The sequence below is a fragment of the Mercenaria mercenaria genome, chromosome 6 (assembly GCF_021730395.1).
Source record: "Mercenaria mercenaria strain notata chromosome 6, MADL_Memer_1, whole genome shotgun sequence".
NCBI classification, from domain to species: Eukaryota; Metazoa; Mollusca; class Bivalvia; order Venerida; family Veneridae; genus Mercenaria; species Mercenaria mercenaria.
In genome coordinates, this window is record NC_069366.1 from 54530286 (window position 1) to 54553336 (window position 23051).

Here is a 23051-nt window from a genome sequence, read left to right on the forward strand (position 1 = left end):
ATCTCAACTACAGTATTACCTAATGATCTGATACCTGTCACTGATGTATATACAATATCGTGCTATATACAATATGTAATAACACATAATGTTCAGACTTACATTTGGATATACGAAATTCTTCTCTTGTTAAAAGTTTTAAGTATGTATGAATATAAAATATATTTCGACTTTAAACTGGTGGAGGAAAAAAGAAAAATGTTATGAAACACTTCATCAGATAAGGGAAGTAATTCTGGAGAACTACAACAACAATTTTTCAATTGGGTTCATACGACAAATGAGCTTGTTATGTTGATTATTTACACAAAGTTATTTTTAAATATACATGCATGAACGAAAAAGTTACAGACAATACAAGAAGAGTGACCAAAAATATTTTACAGACACGACAAGAAAAACTCCATGTTGACCTTTGACCCCCAAGTGTGATTATGAACATTGAGCTAGAGATCTGGATTTGTGCATTATTATGGGAAGAAATTATGCCAAGTAATATGAAAATCCCTTGATGGATGAACGAGTTATGGACCGGAGAGGGAAAAATGACCGTTGACATTGAAGGGTGGCCTTGCCTTTGAACTAGGGGTCTGGGTATTGCGCATGACAGGTTGATTCATTATGGCGACCATTTATATTAAAATCACTTGATGGATTACAGAGTTAAAGACCGGCCAAAAAAGTGCGGACGGACATGTTATAGTGTTCATTTGTGACAAAGAACATTAATATACCTTGATTGTTGGTTGAGTTATGGACCAGACAAAGACAAACCCTACTGAACATTTACCTAATAGTGTGACTTTGACGTTTGATCAAGGGATCTTGATGTTGTGCATGACACATCGCCTTATTTTTGGAGACACTGCCAAGTAATATGAAATCCCTTGAAGGATGACAAAGTTATGGACCGGAGAATAAACAAAACATTTGATTTTTGATCTCGAAGTGTGGCTAGGGGTCTTGTTTTTTGCCTACGACATGCAGTCTCATTGCGGGAAATATTTACGCCTAGTAATATTTTAATCCCTTGATGGATGAATTGACCTCCGAGTGTGACCTTGATCCTAAGTGTTGCGTATGATGTGTCGTCTTATTGTAGGGAACGTTTGTACCAAGTTTTATTAAGATCCATTGAAGGATAACAGAGTTATGGATCGGTCAGTAAAGTAAACTATTGAATTTTGACCACCATGTTTGACCTTGACCTTTGAGCTAAGGGTCTGCGAGTTGCGCATGATAGTTGTCACATTATGGGTTACATATGTGACAAGTAATATTATAATCTCTTAATGGATGGCAGAGTTCTGGACCGGACACGAAACAGATCCTGTTAATACCATCCGAGCATCACAATGGAGACATATACGCACTGTCTTCAGTCAGTCATAATGTAAAACACACGTTTTGTCAGAAATTTGAACTTCAGATCTCCTGATTGGAAGTCTTGCACTCTACCTTTTGCTAACCTGCAGAGTGCCTGACTTTCCTAAGTCACTTCTGTGAGGACTTCCTGACATAAAATAATTCAATCACTTGGTCGCGGTAGCCAACCGATTAACTAGATAGAGCAAATCCTGTTCATTGAGCAAACCTGTTTAATACTCCGATGGCATTTTACTGAAATAGTATGATTAAATAGGGTTGGTGTATAACTTAAATGATGTTGTTTTCTGTAAGAGTTTGACTCACACTAACATTATCTTTGTAATAGAATTTCGGCAGACATATGTATTCTGGCCGACGACAGCGTTATCACCTACCCGGCCATTCATAATTCTTAAACCACTTTCAATGCAAAAATCTTTAAGGGTCCAACCATTTCTATTGATATATTTGTCTTGAGTAACTCGGGGATAATTATCATCACAAATGTAGTCTTCAGGGAAAATATGTACATTTTGATCAAAGTCGTCATTTTCAACAAAATCATTTAAGCTAATACATCACATTTGACAGAAGGACAGTGTGGTCGACCTTTTGAAAATGTTTGAAAAGTGTACATGATAGAATATGTGAATTCAATAAAGATATTTCACATATAATTACCTTCGTATGCGCGTTGGGAGTAATGGGATATATATATTCCTTTTAATGGTAGGTGTAGTGGGTTGGGGTTTAAGGGACACTAATAAGATATAAGTTAGTGTTAGAAAAGCAAAGAGCTGTTATTTTGTGTGTTAGTTTGATGTTTGTTGCTATTTTTGTAGGGAGGCGGTTTTGGGGATAGTAAGAAACAATACGACATACAAATTGGTGTAAGTATGAGGGATCGTACTATGACACAAAATATCACCTGTGTGATAAAAATATAAAACGTCGGAGTGGGCAGAGATAGTGTATTGGAAGGCGTAGAAATTTTGGCGGAGGTATGAGGGATACAAAAAAGAGATATAAGGTATACGTTAGTGTGAGGGAAGTTAAAACATAATTTTGTGTGAAATGAAACAGTTGGGGTGGGCTGGGGGATGGGCAGGTGTTATGAGGGATACTAAGGAACAATATAACATACAAGTTTGTTTAAGAAGATACAGTAAAAAACGAGATGCCTGCAATAAGACTTTTACCAACACAGTTAAAATACCTGACCTTAGTAACCTTGACCTTCAGGGTACTAGAGCAATCCTTATGCGAGGTTTGAAGATGCAGTATTTAAAAAAGAAATAGTAAAAATGGGTTTTTATTCTTCGTATAGTCGATTTAAAATGTACCCCCTTGCGATCTTATCGTATCTTCTTAAAAATCGTTTATCTGTTTAAATTCACACGACCTTTACAAAAGACACAATAATGTATCTAGTCATACTGTTTTCGAATACACATTTTGACTTTTGTCTGGCAATTAGATCAGTGTATTATACGGTCAGTCTTGAAATGACATTTGAGTAACTAATTTGAACCATTTGTTTTAGCTGCAATTTTATTCAGTTCTTTTGTAAAGGTGGTCAGTTACATTTGAGCAACATTTTATGACATTTTTCAGTTTTCATATATTCTGTTAGAGATCTATCTAGGAACAGAAAAACCCTTTACATAGAGTTAGATCCCTATTGGAAATGTATATTTTATTACTTTATTACTTTTTATGAGCTTTTTTAATTGAGAGCCCCCCCCCCCCCCCCCCCCCAAAAAAAAAAAAAATTCTTGTACAGAAGTGTAGGTGGTTATCTGAAGTGCAAGAAAATCGAGGGTTATCCAAGATGGCCGCCAAGATTTGCAGTTGCCTAAAATTCCATATATTTGCCAATGTTTTACACATTGTGCTATTGAAATGAGCTTTTTATGTTATGGCTCATTTTATCACACTTGATCAAGGTTTCATATTCCATAGCAATTTTGTCCGTCAAATGACAGAGTTTTTTAAAAAAAATCACAATGTATCACCATGGGAGCGGTCAAAATATTTAAACAATCAGTAATATTTTATTTGTTCAAGTTTTTCTAATAAAAGTGTTAGTTTTAGATAATGATGAATAAATTTAGCATATTTAAAATAGTAATCAACGAAATTATACCAAATTAAGACAAAAATTGAGTCCTGCATGTAAAATTAACAACAAGAACAAAATTAAGTGGGTTGGGTAATTCAAGATGAAAAATAGAAAGCCTTATTTGTGTTGTAAATAATTACTTGAGTCATTCATTAGTAAATATAATGACTTTAGATAGCCACAAAATACCCACACGCTTGTACTTTATTGAGATAAATTATCAAATCATCTGTACTAGTATTCGGGTACTCAGTTATTATCGCATTTTTTTATGAAAACTTGTGCATGTACTTTTATTCAGCATAAAATTTCACTTTTTATACATCATTATGTGTTTAAATTATGTAATATATTATAAAACATGTAGTCTGTTTTCTAGAGGTAATGTAACTATTTTTACATTCAAATAACCCCCAGCCGCCCCACAAAACTTTTCTTCGGTAAATATCATTGCCACCATTTTTTGCTGTTTGTCAAAAACCTCAAAATAGGCCATCTAGGATACATTTTTAAATGTTTTGTATTTCTATGTTTAATATTGGTCAAATTTGATCAAAATGTGTTATGTTTTAATATATTTCAAATTGTTATAACAGTATTACAATTGTTGAGGGGGAAAAGTCCATGGAATTGGCCAGTAATAGGAATGAACGAATTAATAACATTCTCATCATTTTTATTTCTACCTGAATATTTAAAAAAAATCATGAAATAGATTTCGTGCTTTTTGAGGAGTTACGTACACAATGTCATTATATCTACTTATGTCTCATCTTAGTCTTTGCACACAAAATTAAGAGGGTGTGGTAAATAAACAGAAAACAATAGACCCATTGACAGCCTATCGCACTACTGGCCCTGCTGGCTTAATATTTTTTCTTTGGTAATGTTTTGTTTCTGTAAAGACACAGGGTCATGATTTCCAAAGATTGATACAGGCCTAGTACATGAGAAATATTTAATACTTTCAGAGAAGATGTATTTTTCCTTTATACATGTAAGGCTATTTAACAGTTGACTCCGATGTGGTCATTTTTGTATACCTTAGATGTTACATATTAAATATCTAAGCTCCAGCTATTGTAGATCCAGAGAATGATTTAAAGAAGTTTATGTTTATGAATTTTATTATGTCAAAGAGTTTCTGCAGGTTAAGATTCTTTTGATTCTTTGATAAAAGTTAAGACCGTCCGAGAAACAGTCCAGCGGTTTCAGTATGTTTGGCCCATTTATATGAGGGGAAAAAGATGTATTCTTACAGATTACGACTGACACCTTACGGTCGCATTTACAACTCCTACTGGTTCTTAAACTAAATTCTAACATGGCTCGATTTGATTTCCAGTTAAACAAAGAAGGAGATCAATCTCTGTATATTCTGCGATAAACAACGGTTGACGCGCGGACCGGTAAGAGAGCATTATGACATCAATTATGACGTCAAATTGCCACATGACGTCCGGTTCATTACTCATCGGGTAAATGAAGTCCAGCATAATAGTTATTAAAATAGTTCAATGAGCAAGTCAGAATGAAAATAATCAAGGTTTTCTTGCGATTTATCGTCTAATTTACCACGGTTCATCGTTCAGATGCTTCGGTATTTAAGCACTCGGGCTAACGCCCCCGTGGTACAATTCCTACGCATCTGAACTCTGAGCCGTGGTAAAGTAGACGATAATCTACTCGGAGGCCTTGATTATTTGTTAAATGAAAATACGTTAATGGAATTTTATGTTGAAACATAGCATTTATGGTGTTTAGCTGCTGTAGAACTGGCTCTCAATAGTCAAAATATATCCACACGTATGCATTTCCCTACGGTAACACCAAATACAACTGTTACTTTGAACTCTTACATAAATTTAGAAATATTATACACTTATTAGTAGTTTTGCTCAAGTTTTGACTTTAGCTCAGCACACCCGTGTTGAACTATAGATAGGCCGATAGCACAGGTTATGAACCATTGATGTAAGAAATTAGTGTATTGATACCTGACTATTTTAGCTACTTGTTCAGGAACAAAATTATTACAAAATTTTGTTCATAGTAGAAAAACAAATTTTTGATATAAGTATAGACATATCACGATACAATAATGTTGTATTTAAGCAGATTACTAATTATCTGTTGTATCTAATTATCTGTTCTCTTAGTTTAATTACAAAAAATACTACATGGTTGTTTTAATGTACATATGCCATATAAAAATAATTCTGTAGTGCTCAAAGTTGATTCTTTTGGGCGGTTTAGTGCTTTTCGATCATATATAATGGTCAGTTAACCGAACAAAATCCTTCAGCTTTATAGAACTTCAACTAAGGAAATGCATTTGGATTGTAAAATAGGAATTGGCTTTCTTCAACAGGAGTAAGGAAACTAAGGAACTGTGACACATTTTCTGCAAAGATGAAATAAAGTATCTGTGTTGTTTTGGCAACAAACGGATGATCCGGACAAGAGGGTTTATTATCAAGGACCCTTTTGACCTCCCGTTACATTCACATTGCACACTATACTAAGCGCACCTCAATGTTGTGATGAATACATCTTTCAAGTTAAAGACAATTTAAACATTTACCCCTAAGGAGGTTTTGAAAAGATCTGTTTTAAGTGGAGCCGTGGTCATTGCCTTTAAATTGAAACTGTGAAAAATAAAAAAGGGAGATAATTCTATATTTATTCACAATAGAGTTGTGATACTTCGTCTCATTGCAGTTCCTTCAGTGAGGTTATTGCCATGTTTTGGTACAGTAAGACGGATAGACAGATGTGGCAAAGTGATTCCAATATACATAGTCCCCAAAATACACGTTTTGTGTTTAAGAAATAATATATCTCATCGGTGATTTGTCGCTGAATAAATCACTGCTTGGAGTTCAGATGCGAAGGAATTATATCACGAGGGCGTAGCCCGAGTGATATAATGCTACGCATCTGAACGACAAACAGTGATTTATTCAAGAGCAAATCACTAAATGAGATATATTATTTCGATTCTAACACGTTATCAAGGACTTTAAAGTACACCTTGTCGGCATGCATTAAATATTTGCCCGTTTTCAATCGGGTTCTTTTCCAGCGCGCCGTTACGCCGCTTGACGCTATGACGTAATAGTTGTGACGTCAGAACAGTGAATTGTTGTTTAATAAATCACTGTCTCCAGCCTTCTTTGTTTAATAGGAAAATGAATCGGATCGTGTTAGAATGTTGTTTTTTCTAAAGGAATGATACAGAGGACACTTGGACTTTAACTTTGAAGATAGAAGGATGATGAAACGTATGAAAAGTAATTATATACATTCTAAAACAAAGTCGGAATATAAGCAACATAGTTGTAGACTTGGTAAAAATGCAGATCAAGAACTCCTAATACTCCTTTTGAAATTAGACCTTAAATATCAAAGGACGGATGCGCAATACCGAGATTACAAAATCTATCAGGCTTTAAATCATCTTGAAATGTAACAAAAATACCGCAATCACAAGGGAAAGAATTTTCTATTTTTTTATTATCTCATTACCTTTAAATTTAAGACAGAATGGCCGATTTGTGCGTGACAAGTATATATAATTAAATTTTTGATAAACAACTTAAATACTTATTTACGACAAGAAATGTGTGTTTATTTACCTAACCCACTTGATTTTGCATGTATATACTAAGACCGAGATTAATTTGATATTTTAAAGTGGCACTTCATATATCTATAATTCTTCGAGAAGATAATTTTGTCTTATGACGTAAAAATAAAAAATAGTTTCAAAATGTTTTTTTATATACCGATCGCTTAAGGTGTTGGTTGCACATGCGTAATTTGGCGTATATTTAAACAGAAATCTTTTGAGGTGAACAAAGATTTTTGAATGCGATATGTAGTTAATGTTTTAATAATTATATATGATAACATAATATAATGATGTATAAAAATAACTGATCTTTTATGTTGATGAAACATACATGTGTAGTTTTAATATCAGATAATCTCTAAATATCCGAATACTAGTACAGTTGCTACAATATTAATGTTTTTGTGATTCATCTCAGTAAAGTACAAATGCTAGTGTATATTATGGCAATTATAAATCACTATATTTACAGATGAACAGCAAAAACAATTATTTACAACGTAAATAAGGCTTTCTATTTTTCATGATGAATTACCCCACCCACTTAAGTTAGCATTCAAAACTCTTTGGGCAAAGAAGTATAAAATACAAAGAATTGCAACAGAAGCTAATCTCACGTAGTCTCGTGTCACCGCGTTAACCGGCGTTATCTTATTGAAGCGTTTACTGACTTGATCACTCGTGATCAAATCAACAGACACTAATTAAAAAGTATTACACTTGCGATACGGCCCCAAATCGGGTCCACTTTTCAAACGACCACTTTTGATTTCTTAGACTTCCAGTCATAAATTCATTTCTTCCCCGTGTAGAAAATACTAACAACATTAAAAAAAATCCATTAACGTTATAAACAAACGATCTGATAGAAAGGTTTTCACGTCACTAATTGTTATCCTTCTGCTTTCTGTTTCATACACCGGTAAAAACGAGATCTCATTCAGTTCCCACGAGATGATGGCGCGATTCGCTCTATATGCCTTTTAACTTGCGGATCTATTTATGTTTTATAGCTTTTTGATTTGATTTATCTTTTGCGAATACTACTTTGAATGCGCTAGATTTTATTATCATTTACATTTTGATTATTGAAAAATATTACATATTGTTTTGTTTAAATATTTTGACGGTTTCCATGGTGATAAATTATGTATTCTTATAAAAAAAAAGATGACATTTGTCGGACAAAAATCGCTAAGGAATATGAACCGTGATCGAATGTTATACAATGCGTCATAAAAATTCAATCGTACAATGTGTCAAACATTGGCAAATACTGTAAATCCGGTATTATTCGCGGTGTTTTAATTTCCGCTATTTTTTGCGAAATGGGTGCATCGCGAATTCATAAATCCGCGTAGATTTCCTTCCATTACATACAGACATATCCGAAAGAAAATGTCCGAAATATGGTCAATTTCAGCAATGGATACTAGCCACCTGTACACGATGTTTATTAAAAGAACTTCAATTTATTTCAATATGTTATGAAAAAATATAATAAAAATCATCGAAATTACATTTAGACAGAATTAACGCTAAGGTCTAGAGGTTGGATTTACATGCAGCTGGCAGGGATATATATATAACATAATATCCTGGTCAAGGCACTGGAAATTTCTGATATGCTCTCCAAGAGGCCTGTACTGGTTCTTTCCAGGAAAGACGGCTTCGCGTGTATCGGTGCTATACACCGGGCACGTTAAAGAACCAGGCTGTCTATTCGCAAAGAGCTAGGCTAAGTTAGCCGGACGGCTTGTATCTAAAAGGATTTCTCTCTATCTGTTCTGGGGGGCTTTATTTCATTTTGTCCCTCTGGTCAGATCGTTCTGTGTCTGTACTAGTAGAGGATGAATTTCGCGCCCTGTGTGGCTGCGTTTGCTATATGTAAAGCGCCTTTGGACGTGTTTATCATGAAAAAGGCGCTACATAAATCTGATATAATAATAATAATAATAACTGTTTTTAACAGGTTACGGATAGTATCTCCTTGATAGTCTGCCAATATCTTGGGAAAATGTGACTTCTGATGGCATTTTTTGTTAATGCTCGGATATTAGTATTAAAGTGTTCCTTAGAATCGGACATGAAATTTAAAAGGGGCTGTCGCCTTCTATGGTTCCTCATTACAGTACAATTGGGTCAAAGGTCAAATAAGTGCATTTACATATAAACTATGCCGCTTTGCACTCGTCTTATTTTCATACCATCTAAATTGGTTTAAATACTGTGTCTCAATGCCCTTTACTATTTTGTTAATAAAACTGATGATAATATATAAAATATGTATCTAATATATAGAATATTATATAGAATAATATATATCTGGGGAAAATGGCATACGATGGCAAAGTGTGTTTTACTTGACATGTTTGCTAATCTTTATATGTGGATGAACTAGAGAAATATTTTTGGAAATGTTGTATCAAAGGGTTATTTCAATGTAATTTCAAGGTCACAGACATGTCAAGGTCAAAACTGAACTTTTAAAAATGACTTCTAAGTTATTAACGGTAGCAAAATGGTGCGTATGATAACAATATACTCAACAACTTTTCTGACTCCACACCTGTTTTTCCCTTTATCGCCAAATTTTGACAGATTTGAATGAATGTTTTACACAATGTTAAATGATTATTCTATTATAATATAACATAAAAACGATCATAGCCTGATGTAAATTCATTTAACTGTAAGGGTAACAGTAAGGCAACCCTTAAATTAAGTCACATTAGTAAATTCCAAATCACAGTAGTACACTTTGATCCTATTAACTCAATGATATTAAAATTATTATATTCTGAATGTTCAATTAATTGTAATGGAACATCTGTTAATATTTTCAGTATGTACATATTAATTTTTATCAGGTTTGTGACGTCATTAATGACACCAAATTAATGACAAAATTGTTTAATCCCGCAGATGACAGTACTTGCCGCATGCAGACCAGCACCAAGTTGCATTCATTCAGTGACATTTTTGGTAGAGGGGCGTGGGGGAGGACACATTATTTAAACTGTCATGGCACAACGAATGTACGAATAATTGATATCGTTGTTATGTTTATTTAATTGAACTGGACATTAAACAATGTGTTCAATTTTCTTTCAAATCTGTCAAAATTTGGCAGAGATAAAAACAAAAGTCAGGTGTGCAGTTAGAAAAATTGTTGAGCAAATAATTACAAAATGACACTGCAAATGCATTTCTTGTATTTCAGGCAGCAATAAAACTTGAATTTAAGCTTTGAACTGACTAAAAAAAAGAATATTTACATATTGTACTTCTTTTGAGAAATGTGTGCGAAAGAGAAAATATGATAGGTTTTGAGGTAGAAGACTACAGCGGAAAATGAATAACATATAAATGTATAAAATTCTCACGTAAATAGTATTTTTAGCTCAATCAGTAGAGCCCAGATCTAAGGATCGCGGGGTCGTGAGTTCGATCCCCGGGAGAGGTGAATGTTCTCCATGAAAATTTGATAATAGACATTGTCAGGGGTGATTTCGTCCTCCACTTTCTGAATCATATGGAGAAATTGGCAGTTACTTGCAGGGAAAAGGCTACTACTTGTAGAGACTCAAGAAACACTGATTAAGTTAACTGACCGCCGTTACATGACTGAAATAATGTTGAAAGTAACATTTATAATATTATATGAAATCCTTCTCCAGCCCCTAAAGAAATGATTTCAAATCTGGTGATGATTCATTATATGATATATATTTATGTTAGTTTGTCCACATGACGATGGTTAAATAGGACATTTTAGAAGAATAACTGAAATATTGGTCAGAGCATAGGTTTACACAGTACATGTACGGTAATCAACTAATCAGAACTGATCTGTAGGATTTCAGTTAGTTAATCTGTACACTATTTCCTTGATTTAATGTAATATATTTCTTTTTTTTACTATAAGTCAGGCATTTATCATCATATTTTAGGTATTTCCAATTAAGTAGCACATTTCAAAAACTAGATTTTCTATCACCGAAGCTTTTAATGCGACATTTGAATCATTTTAATCTAAAAATTCACCACGCTATTTCTGTTCCAATCTTTTTCTATCTTTTGGCTTTACTTCTACACTCTCACTCCTATTCAAAACAAAGTTGAAAAACGAATCAGAGCGTAACAATTTACAGATCTGACACATGGTTTCAGACAGGATGTCCTTGATAACATTGTGAAAACAAAGCTAGTGTTTTGACACTGAAACATTAGTCATTCAGATGTATTACAAATAAAAATGTAAAATTAAAGATTAAAACAACAGAAGGTTGCTTTAGAATTTTTTTATAATAGTAATATTCAGGCTCGTTCAGTGATACATTGAAGTTATACCTTCCGATATTTTCATGATTACTGACATATGATGGTTCAGCTAATCAAAATGATGAAATATGGTGGTTCGATAGTTACCAAGAGATATAAAAAGCGTAAAAATAACTTCCTGCAGAATGAGAAGAGCATGAAGAAGATATTTGAAATTCAAAATGATGGATTTACAATAAACAAATAATGCCGATTGATAAATTATGTCAGGCTAACCCGTCTATAGCTTGTGAAGTGTTATGGAGTTTATTCATTTTTATATAAGGATAAGAAGTTATTTCTATATAAGGGAAATTCATTCCAACATTCCGCACTGAATTTAATTGACAATATATTTATTTTTACACGTTTAAGGCTACAATAGCATTAGCTCACAATGGTTTATTTTATAACATCAGTAGATTCCTTCGTGATACATTGGTAAGTTTGCTCCGTACGGTTCTATCACCAATCAATCACTCGGAAATCTAAAGGTGTTGTAACAGGAAAACAAACATGCTTTGCCCCTATATTCACAGTCATAAAGATCATACTAATAACATTCGATATACTATCGAATTTACGGACAATTATCAAGCCTTTTTGAAGCTATGACATCTAAAGAACCAACATAAACAAATATTTACAAAATTGTAGATATTGATACACTTGAAGAGCGGTTACAAGTTCTTATAATAGCCTAATGTGCAAGGAATGATTTTATAGCTGATTCAAAAATATGAAAAGTACCATTTTTCATGCTGATGCACATGCGTAAACCAATGGAATAGAATTTTGATTGACAGCACGGACAGTTTTAGATAATGCTTGAGAGAATTTTCACATTTCATTTTATCTCACAAACGGACTTAATCAAACCGAGTTTGCTACCTTTACGTTCTGGAGTTCTATGCCTCCGAAGGAATCTTTAGATCTGTCAACAGTTAGTTCAGTCAAACTATTTTCGCTAGAGCTTGATAGGACAAGCAACATGTGTTCGAGATATCAGTAGTACAAGCTAACGTGAAGTATACATTATATAGACCTTACATCGAGTTAGAGCGAGCAAAAGTAGTAATTGGATAATCCGATTTCGAGCAAACGAAGTTTGACTGTACTAGTCCTTATAAAATACAGTCAAACCTGTCTATAAAGACCACCCTTTGGAGAAACAAAAAGTGTCTTAATTGACAGGTGGTCTTTGTTCACAGGTAAAATAAAGTTGTAAATGATAAAATATAGGAAACAAAACCAGATGTCTTTAGAGCCAGGTGGTCTCTGTTCAGAGGTGGTCTTTAGCACAGGTTTGACTGTACGCGCCATAGATTTTTTCTACTTGTACTGTTCATACAGACAATCATACAGGTAACCAACCAGCCATTATGGAAACTGTTAGCCAGAAAACGGAAATTTTAGAAGCATGAGAAAAATAACTTTCATAAATGAACAAAATATTAGAGCGTACGAAAATTTAAGCTCATTCTATAGAAATACCTTTAGTTGTTTTGAATTTTGCCAGTCTCAAATGGAATAAATCTATTTGAAGTAATTTATTTTACTTCTGAGATTCATAATTATCATCGAAAAATTACAAGTTTGTATTAGAATGTAGCAAAAATTGCAAATATCTGAAGTTCATAACAAAAAATGCACTTATTGACCTTTGACCTTGTGCTGTGACCTTACTATGACCCTTAGAAGGCGACAGCCCCACTGAAAAGTTTCCAACAACAACAACAACAATTACGTTTATTTAAGTCAGGTCACAAAGTGTAACAGTATGACTGAATAAAGTAAATAAAGTGTGGGTTTTTGTTAGCAATAATACAATAAGATAATTTTCTGTAATGAACATGGGGACAGTTATTTTTATAAAGTTAACAATGAACATGGCTGTCGGGCATTAACAAAAAATGCCAATTTCTAGGCCTCTTTTTTGGATATATAGGCAGACTATGATGCACTTTGTATGTGTCAAACAAACAGAGCGAGTGATTTTTCACACATACTGTTTAGATAACAATAGGGATTGTTTAGATAACAATTGGGATTGGATTAGCAACAATGTGTCACGCCATTGTATTATATACTTTGTACCGTACAATTATTTATGAAATGACTGTAACAAACTTTGAACATTTTATCAGCTATTAAATGTAATAAGAATAATCGCCCGTAAATTGAATAAAGGGTTAAAAGGCTCTCTCTCAATTTCAGTCGAACAAAAGCAATTTGTCGATTACTAATACGAAATAGCCGTTACGGACCATGTATTTAATGAGTCTTTGGCATAAATTCGTTACGGTACGGAATAATGGACATTAATGTAATCACGACTTCTGGAATTGGAATTTCACTAATATAAGATAAGAACCTTCGCGAATTTAAATTTCTGACCCTCCCCTCGCAAATTCATAAATCCGCGAAATAATTCAGTGTGCGGGAATTCGCGAAATAAAGATCACGCGAATATAAAGTGATTTACAGTATATGGAGTTCTGGGCAACGAAAATGTTTGGCGGCCATCTTGGTAGCCATCTTGGATTTCTCGGAGGGCATCATTACTTTAGACATTCACCCTCTTTTTTGCACTTCAGATAACCACCTTCATAATTATAAGACTTTAGAGACCTCTCATGCACATAGACCCCCCTACCACCACCACCCCCACCCCCACCAGCTACTCGGGGAATTACGTATTCTTCCATACCAGACATGGATTTCCGGTGATTTTACAAAACTCATTTGGCACCCCATGCCAGACGACTCTCTTGGTATTTATGACAACTAATGCTTCGAGAATTAGTTTTATTGATAAACAATAATGAAAAAGGTCATACCAGTGAAAGTGATTTACATACAATACATACAAAAATGGTAAAATAATTTAATCATAAAGATGCAACCTCTTTATTGGAATATAGCATGATGGGATAAAATCTAATTATTGTATTTCATCAAGATTGAATTTTCAGTTTCTATAATAAGTTGCATAAATAGTACAATTTTCATGTTTTATTTTATAACATTGAAATGCACATGTGTTCTTCAGTCTGAGACAAGAATTCTTTACCAATATTAAAAAAAACTGTAAAATAAAAATGTAGATTTGGTGAATGTCACATTTTTCATAAAAATCCAACCTAAATCTGTGCACATCTCAATCAAATGTTCACCAGCCTATGATTTAAACTTGTAATATATTCCTAATTAAATTTTCTTTTTTATTATTATTACGTTTGAACAGAACAGAACAGAACAGAACAGAACAGAACAGATCTTTTATTTGATAAACACAGATTACAAAACATACATTTTGTAATAACATGTGAACAAATATACACATATATATACACAAAGGTGGATACAGATCAATGTGGATGTGGGGATGGTGATCACACATTTTAAATCAGCAGAAATGAATATCTATGTTAAATCAATTTAGAAGTCCTTTAGTAATACATAATTTTCTAAAGATATTAATGGGTCAGTGCACTTACTTTTCAGCTGCTATTTATAATTTTTGTTACAGGTAGGCAAAAAGAGAACTTTCCTTGAAACAGATCAGAACAAAATAAACTTCAATTTGTTATTCCTCATCGTCATTAATCAACTAAAAAAACTTTTTTGTTTCTTAAGACTATGTACAATATTTTAAATGAGATATGATCTTGGGCTGAATAAGTAAATGAATAGTGAATGAAGTACTAGTGTTACATCATAACACTAGGCTACTACTAGAGGACAGCATAATATCTATAGCAAAAAGTAAATACAACAACAAAAAAAGAAATCAACAACAATAACAGCTGTGTTTCGTATCTCAAAATGTTAGTAACATACATTGTCAATTTACCGTATTTGCATAATATTGAGTAGCCCGCCTTTTTGATTGATTGACACATCACGTGACCAATTTCGCGGTTTCAGTTGACTGGCTACTCTGACCTAGAGTAAACCGTCAATGAATTTACAAACAAAATACGCGTGGCACTGTTGGAATGAGGTTAATCCGGTTAATTGCAAGGTTAGTTAATACTTTTGCATAATTATATCTAATAATGGATGCGAGAATTTAATACTTCGAGAACAATAATTGTTAATTCACATTATATTTAGTCTATTTAACTGGGACTTTTTTGTTCTTGAATAGTGTCAAAGTTCGTATATAATTTATAGAAAGTTATCGATAAAAATGATAATTAAATAGTTACACGGTTACATCTGTTAAATGGAATTAACTGTGAAAGTCATTAGCCCTCAGCTGTTTTAATGACGACAGAAATCCCTTGGCCCACTACAAAGATCTGCAAGCTCTAAATTTGTAAAAGCAATCCAAAGAATGTATAGTTCTGTCAAAGCGGCAATCAAATATAAAAAAAAATCTATGTCATCTTTTTTCGAATTAAACATTGGTGCAAAATAGAGAGACCTAAGTTCTACTTTACTTTTTCTTTATTTCGTTAACGATCTGGTAAATAATATGATTATTAACAATCGATGACATCAAATTATTTTTCTGTTGTTCGCAGACGACGCGTTACTTTTTGCCCACACACCAGAAGCTTTGCAATCTATGCTTAATTATCTTTATCGATACAGTTCAAACTGGGGTATGAAAATTAATACAAATAAGACAAATAAGACAAAAGTAATGATATCTGAACAAGGAATTTGTGACATAATTTGTGACAAAATAAACACATTACCCTCTGTAACTTCAATATGTTTACTTTACTGAAATATCATGATTAAGTGAATTAGTATTTGTTTCCGTTTTTTAACACTTGTGTTTAAATTCATTACGTCTTTTTTGTATTTGTGACACAATTCAAATACTTAGGAGTAACGTTATTCAAGAACGGACAACATTCGCTTTATGCTCTTCATAATCTTTTTATTGTAGTAACCAGTTAGAATTAAAAGCTGAAGATAAATGTAAACAATTTGATAGTCTTGGCGGCTCGATACAGAACAATGTCACAGAAGGTTTTGGATCTGACGAAGCAAAAAAATATTGAATTAGTCCATTGCAATTTTTTACGGAAAGTACTCAATGTTAGAAAATCTACAAATCTAGATGGTTTGTACGGAGAGCTTGTAGAGTCACAGTTGTGAGACTCAGCTCATTAATTTCACTCAGGAACTTTACAATAACACTGAACAGGGTCAACAAACAGATGTTATTGTCATGGACTTCTCCAAGGCGTTTGACAAGGTCGATCACATAAGACTAATTTATAAACTACAAAGCCTTGGTGTCAACCCACAAATTACCAATTGGGTCAAATCTTTCCTGTCCAACCGATCCCAGAAAGTCGCTGTTGATGGTCATTTTTCCAATGAACTTCCTGTACTGTCTGGAGTTCCCCAGGGGTCTGTTCTTGGGCCTTGTCTCTTCCTGGTATATATCAATGACTTACCAGACTCGGTCAAATGTAACGCAAGAATGTTTGCAGATGACACCATAATATACCTTACCATCAACTCCATTTCAGATAGTGTATCTCTGCAACAAGACCTCATTAACTTAGAAACCTGGGAGAAGACATGGTCCATGGAGTTCAACCCGGACAAGTGTGAAGTCCTTAGAATCTTTAGAAAGAAAAATCCCGTGGTCTACCCCTACAAACTTCACAACACAGAGTTAAAAACTTGTGAGGCAGCTAAATACCTAGGCATAACCATTTCCAAAGATCTAAACTGGTCCAAACATATTGACAATATCACTTCCAAAGCAACTTCCACTCTTCGCTTCATACAACGGAATGTGAAAACTGACAATAAAAAGGTCAAAATTGCTGCCTATAACACCTATGTCCGCCCTCAACTTGAGTACTGTTCAAGCGCCTGGCATCCTTGGCAAAAAACCCTCACTAGCAAAGTCGAAAATGTCCAAAGGTCAGCTGCTAGGTACGTCATGTACGACTACAGTTACACCAGTAGTGTTACACAAATGCTGAAAACTTTAGAATGGAATACACTCCAATATAGAAGGTTACACAACTCATTAGTAATGTTTTATAAAATAAGGACCCAGACAGTTGCAGTCGATCAATCTCATCTTATTCCAACTAGAAACCTAAATTACTTAATCCCCATGTCTCACACTCAGTACTTTTCTAACTCCTACTTCCCAAGGACCATCCGTCTCTGGAACTCCCTACCAACTTATGTTAAATCTAGCCCCAGTCTCGGTATCTTTAGAGAGAGGCTGGCGGTGGTCAGTATGTAATTCTATTGCCTCTGCCCCATTTTAACTGTAGCATACTGTCTTTTTTAGCTTTTATTATTTTAACATTGTAACATATCATTTCTTTAACAACTGTTTCTCTGACAGCGCCGCCCAGTGATAGTCGGAAATCGACGGTTGGGTGAAAGATGTAGATGTAGATGTAGATGTAGACATCCAATGAAAATCCAAAGGAAAATCATACTCCTTAAATAACGGCTGGAAATAATTAATGTTGACGAAAATTGCTTGCTACTTGATACTTTCCTTAGAAATGATGCATACGATGGAAATACATACAGAGGAAAGAATTGGGCTTATCACGTCAAATTCATCCTAAACAAAATAGGGATGTCAAACCTATGATTAACTCATAATGCTAATAAAAGTAATTTTATCGTCATAAAAACCAGAATCCTAGATATTTATAAACAACATTGGGATACAAATATTAACTTCATAAACACGACTTTAATCTAGAACAGTTTCTAAATGTCATAAATACTAATAAGGACAGAATTTCTTTGACAAAATTTAGACTCTCGTCACATAAGGAAGAAAGAAAATATCAAAAATGCACTATGAATGTAATAGAAAAAGAGTTTCATTTTCTCCTAGTATGCCCAAAATATTATGATTTACTAAAACAATATCTAAAACCATACTTCTGCAGATGACTAACACTTAAAAAATTAGATACACTGATGTCAAGCAAAAAATCAAATGAACTAAACAACTTATGAAAGTATCTGAACTTGGCATTTCAAATAAAGGAACAGTTAGATATCTAACCGTTGTAAGGACATTACCATACTGTATTTTAAAGAGGTTCACAACATTATTGTTTAACAGCTTTCCCTGTAAAATGTTAAATACTGTAACACGTTTTTCACCTTTTTCACATGTTTTGTGATTGCATCTGTATGGCTATGTAGGTACTATGCAGTTTTATGCCAAATAAAGATTATGTTATGTTATGCAAGGATAGTTATCTGCATGACTCCGCCTTACTGTTTGCAGAAGTACACACCTACTGTTCCAAGTCTATATATTATAAGAGTTCTGCGTGTACATTTACTGGTGTATCGGAAAGGTAATTAAATAGCTTATATAGATAATATAGCTGATTTTTGCTGTACATGAATTCAAATTAATATTGTATTGGTGCTGAAATAATTTATAATAAAATTAAAATAAACACATTACCCTCGAGCTCTGTAACTTTAATATGTTTACTTTACTGAAATATCATGATTTAGTGAATTAGTATTTGTTTCTGTTTTTTAACACTTGTGTTTAAATTCATTACATCTTTTTTGTTTGTAAATTGTAGTTCACGAGTTTGACATCAACTTTATCTTTATACGTTTATATCAGTTTTATCATTGGATGTCTATAGGATAGCAGTGTAAAAATGTATGGAGTAAGTTTAAAAAGTACTTATTTAGTCAAAATTCTGTATACAATTATTGATGCAAACTTTTATTTTGAAGTTATTGCTTCAGTGAAATATATTGTATTAACTAACGAAAGTAATTTGTGTGAAATGGATATCAAAAACACAGATATACAGTTTGGATTTATATGTTACACATGATAACAAAATAATCGGTATATTTTGGATTTGTTGACAATATCTACCAATAATAATCAGGGATCACACTAAATTAATGAAAAAGATTTTACCTCAATTTTTTATACAATACTAACAAAAAATAGTAAAATGGTTTTATATAAAGCGTGTAAAAACTATTTAATATTGGAATACAACATAGCTTGATAAAATCAAATTTATTTAATGTTTCTTATCTTTTTTTATATACATGTTCTATTCCCCAACGATAATGTGACGATCACAAACATAGCTGCAAACTTATTAATGTAAAGCATAAGGTTTTCAATATTTTTGTAACTTGTCAAAAAATCTTTGACCCATTTAATCAACGCTTTTGAACTTTACACACATTTTAAAAGATAAATGCTTAAAAAAAAATCAAAGGTACAGCAAAATTTAAAAAAAAATTACATAATTTTATTTTGATTTGTACCTCAACCAATTTTGATACAAAAATAGCAAAATATGAAAACTTTGCATTTATTTATGTAGCTAGCTCATATTTTTATTGCCTATGGAGATATGTAAACATATGTTTCACCCTACATTTCAGAAAGTAACTATTATAACCTCAACTTCTGAGAGTTTCGTGAAGTGGCTGACTGTGGCCAGTAGATGTCTTAAGGGATCAATAAGCCATGGTCGCATTAGCTTTTGGCCCAAGACGGATTTTTGCATAAACCACCTATATCCGATGAAGTTCATAGGATGATAGACTGTATTCCATAGGCATACGAAAAGATAATGTTAAGTAATGACTTCTAGTTTGTACCAAGCCTGTGCGGTTATATCAGATAATTGTTTGTAGATGCTGATGTGACCCATAAAAGACACGAAAAGGAAGACATGTCGGAAAAGGTCTTTAACACCTGCATACCAAACAAAGCGTGTTATCCACGATACCACAATACGAAAAGGCGGCTCAAAGATCTCCAGCAAAGATTTGCCGATTTGCAAGCTACCCTTAGCTGTAGCTGCGGTGCAGCTTTGCCAGAAAGTTTTGGAGATGTGCGCTTCATTATCCTAAGCAGTAAGCCTACGAACAGTATTAAAACGGTCAGCAGTTCTATATCAAAGGCACTGTTTCCAAATGAAGATGCAGAACAAAACTTTATTATGGGAAGCAGTTTGCAAAAAGTACTGAGAGAAATACAATCTGAAGCGATTGTATTCGTGCCTAGTCGAATGTCAGAGTTTTTACACCGCAACATCAGCAAGAACAGAGGCGTTCAATTCATTATTGTGACAAATGATACATTGGAGCGCAAACAGATTATTGATATATTCGAAGGGTACTCAAATGTTAAAGTTTCTCTGGTTGAAGATGTAAAGGATACAGCAAGTGTAGCCCTGGAAGAAATTATTTTCAAGCCAATGAAGTATACGACCGAAACCTTAGTAAAACTTCTCAAACTGGACGAAAGACATAACACTCATGAAGGTACGTTTACAACAATAAGTGAACAAATGAAAGCTAAATAAATCTTTTATACTAATATCTACTTATATACATTTGATATTTTTGCATATTTCAGTTTATGCAGATTGTATATGCTGGGTCATTTATTTGCACTTTAGCTTTTTGTTGCAGTTGTTTAGTTTATATTTCTTTTACGGAAGGACTTACACGTATTACATGTCTTTTATTAAAAGAGAAAGCCGATTTTTTTCAGATACTAAAACGAAGCGTAGTAAACCAAAGACGTACATTGGTACAAATACGTGCAGGAAATGCTTTGAAAGAAAACGTTTATCACGAAAACTAGGAAAAGACAATAGAAACAGAACGACAACCAAGAAAATTGGTATAACAGCACAAGGTGTTTCTTTTTTCATGCATTCGGCACTCGGGTTTTATTATGTGTTAGGTGGGTTATTCGACGCCGCCAGGAGGCGGCTTCGAGTATATAGGATACACTTTTATTTTGGACCATGTAAAGATGGTAATGAATAGTTTCGAAACGGTAAACAGAACACAGTGAATAGTGTGTTAAAGGACCCTCGATATTGCACAATAGATTTTAGTGAATAAACAAAAAATGGCAAAAAGAAAACATCAAAAATGAACGTAATGCAAATTATTACGTGATATAAAACAATGTTAGTTGTCATTCCTCTCTTATTTGTAGAGCAGAAAATATTTTTTATTTAAACATTCGTCAAACAGTTGATACGATTTATTGATAAGGGAGGTTACTCTAAATAAAGTTTTCCGAAAGAGAATGTTTTCCAAATATCTAATGAAATTGTAGGAAATGACATTACCAGATCACGTGAAACTTTATCAGTGAATAGAAAACACACTACATTATGATAATAAAAATAATGGTTTCTGTGAACCACAACTCTGAAATAATTAACTTCCAGCATTTCCTCATTTCCAAACAAACTGCATTTATGTAAAACTTCATACACATGCACATGCATATAAGAACTTTCCACAGGTGCTGACATTAGTTGGTGAAATAATTAATTTAATTTTGTATGTAAAGGGATAACCTACTCGCAATCTCAAGGTCATTGCAGGTAGATGATTTGTATTGCATGGTAATACTTCTTTATCATGTTTATTCTTGACTGTTTCTATCAGCTTATAACATATATTGTGTTGCTAATGTTGATAATTTGTAACCAGTTGTACTTCAGACACAACACTTAGCGGCGTCTTTGATGATTGCATCAATGAATTTCCTTGTTCATCTTGGGATTAACAAGCCAACATGAGATTCTTCGAACATTGAAGCATATACTATTAGTACACTTAAGTGTCTCTATGTACGACATTTATTTAAACTTGCCTCTGTTATTATGTATTAAGTAGGAAAAGTACTGTTATAACATCAGTTCGACCCGCCCGCTTAGCTCAACAGGGAGAGCGCAGATCTACGGATCGCGGGGTCGTGAGTTCGATCCCCGGGCGGGGCGTATGTTCTCCATGACGATTTGATAAACGACATTGTGTCTGACATCATTCGTCCTCCACCTCTGATCCAAGTGGGGAAGTTCGCAGTTACTTGCGGACAACATGTTTTACTGATACAGAATCCAGAAATACTGGTTAGGCTAACTGCCCGCCGTTACATAACTGAAATACTGTTGAAAAGCGACGTTAAACCCAAAACAAGCAAATAATTTCAGCTCGAATGTTTTTGCATGTTTTTAAAACATTACAAGGTATGTTTGTTTAATGGGTCAAACTCCGTTTTCTAACAATATTTCAAGTGCATTATATATATTAGCGGTCAGTTTAACTGAAGAGTGCTTTAATTTACCTGTTTGCCACAGCAAATAGTGACCGATAATTCTTCCACTGGACTCTGAAGTGGAGGACGCATTGTCTGATGTCAAGTCTACATGCGTAACAAACTTGCTCCCTGATTTATAGTCGCGTGCTCTATAAACTGAGTTAGCCGGATGCATTCGAATTTTTGACATTCTTATAACATACCTTGGATGTGGAAGCCAAACTCATACTTTGTATTGTTCAACGATGTGAATGAATCGCACCAACATTTTGACAAGAAAGACCTTTAAATTGAATGATACAACTGTATTTAATACTATGAAGTGTATTATATTTTAAATATATTTTGCCATTCACTAATGGATTACCTTTTTTGTACTAGTAATTACCATCTTTAAATAAAGTACAATATGCGAAGACATTATTGACCTATGCGTGGAGAATATTGGTTTGGTGTAGAAGTATGTATCTAGTTAGTTCCGTACCTGTCATACTTTTAGTTATTATAAGCAA

General features: G+C 33.5%; 1 protein-coding gene across 8 annotated transcripts in view; it reads left to right on the top strand.

Annotated features, from left to right (window-relative positions):
• Positions 1-23051, top strand: part of LOC123548849 (uncharacterized) — a 49746-nt gene that overhangs the window by 22948 nt on the left and 3747 nt on the right. For 2 of the 8 annotated variants that reach the window (XM_053545952.1, XM_053545945.1), the window contains exons 2-3: positions 19848-20735; positions 20968-21114. In XM_053545952.1, coding sequence (XP_053401927.1) covers positions 20141-20735; positions 20968-21114 — 742 coding nt within the window. In that variant the 5' untranslated portion in view covers positions 19848-20140. Of the gene's footprint in view, positions 1-14705; positions 15278-15397; positions 15475-19002; positions 19103-19174; positions 19291-19847; positions 20736-20967; positions 21115-23051 lie in introns of those variants that run through there. The other 6 variants (XM_053545947.1, XM_053545946.1, XM_053545950.1 and 3 more) reach the window with 6 other exon arrangements.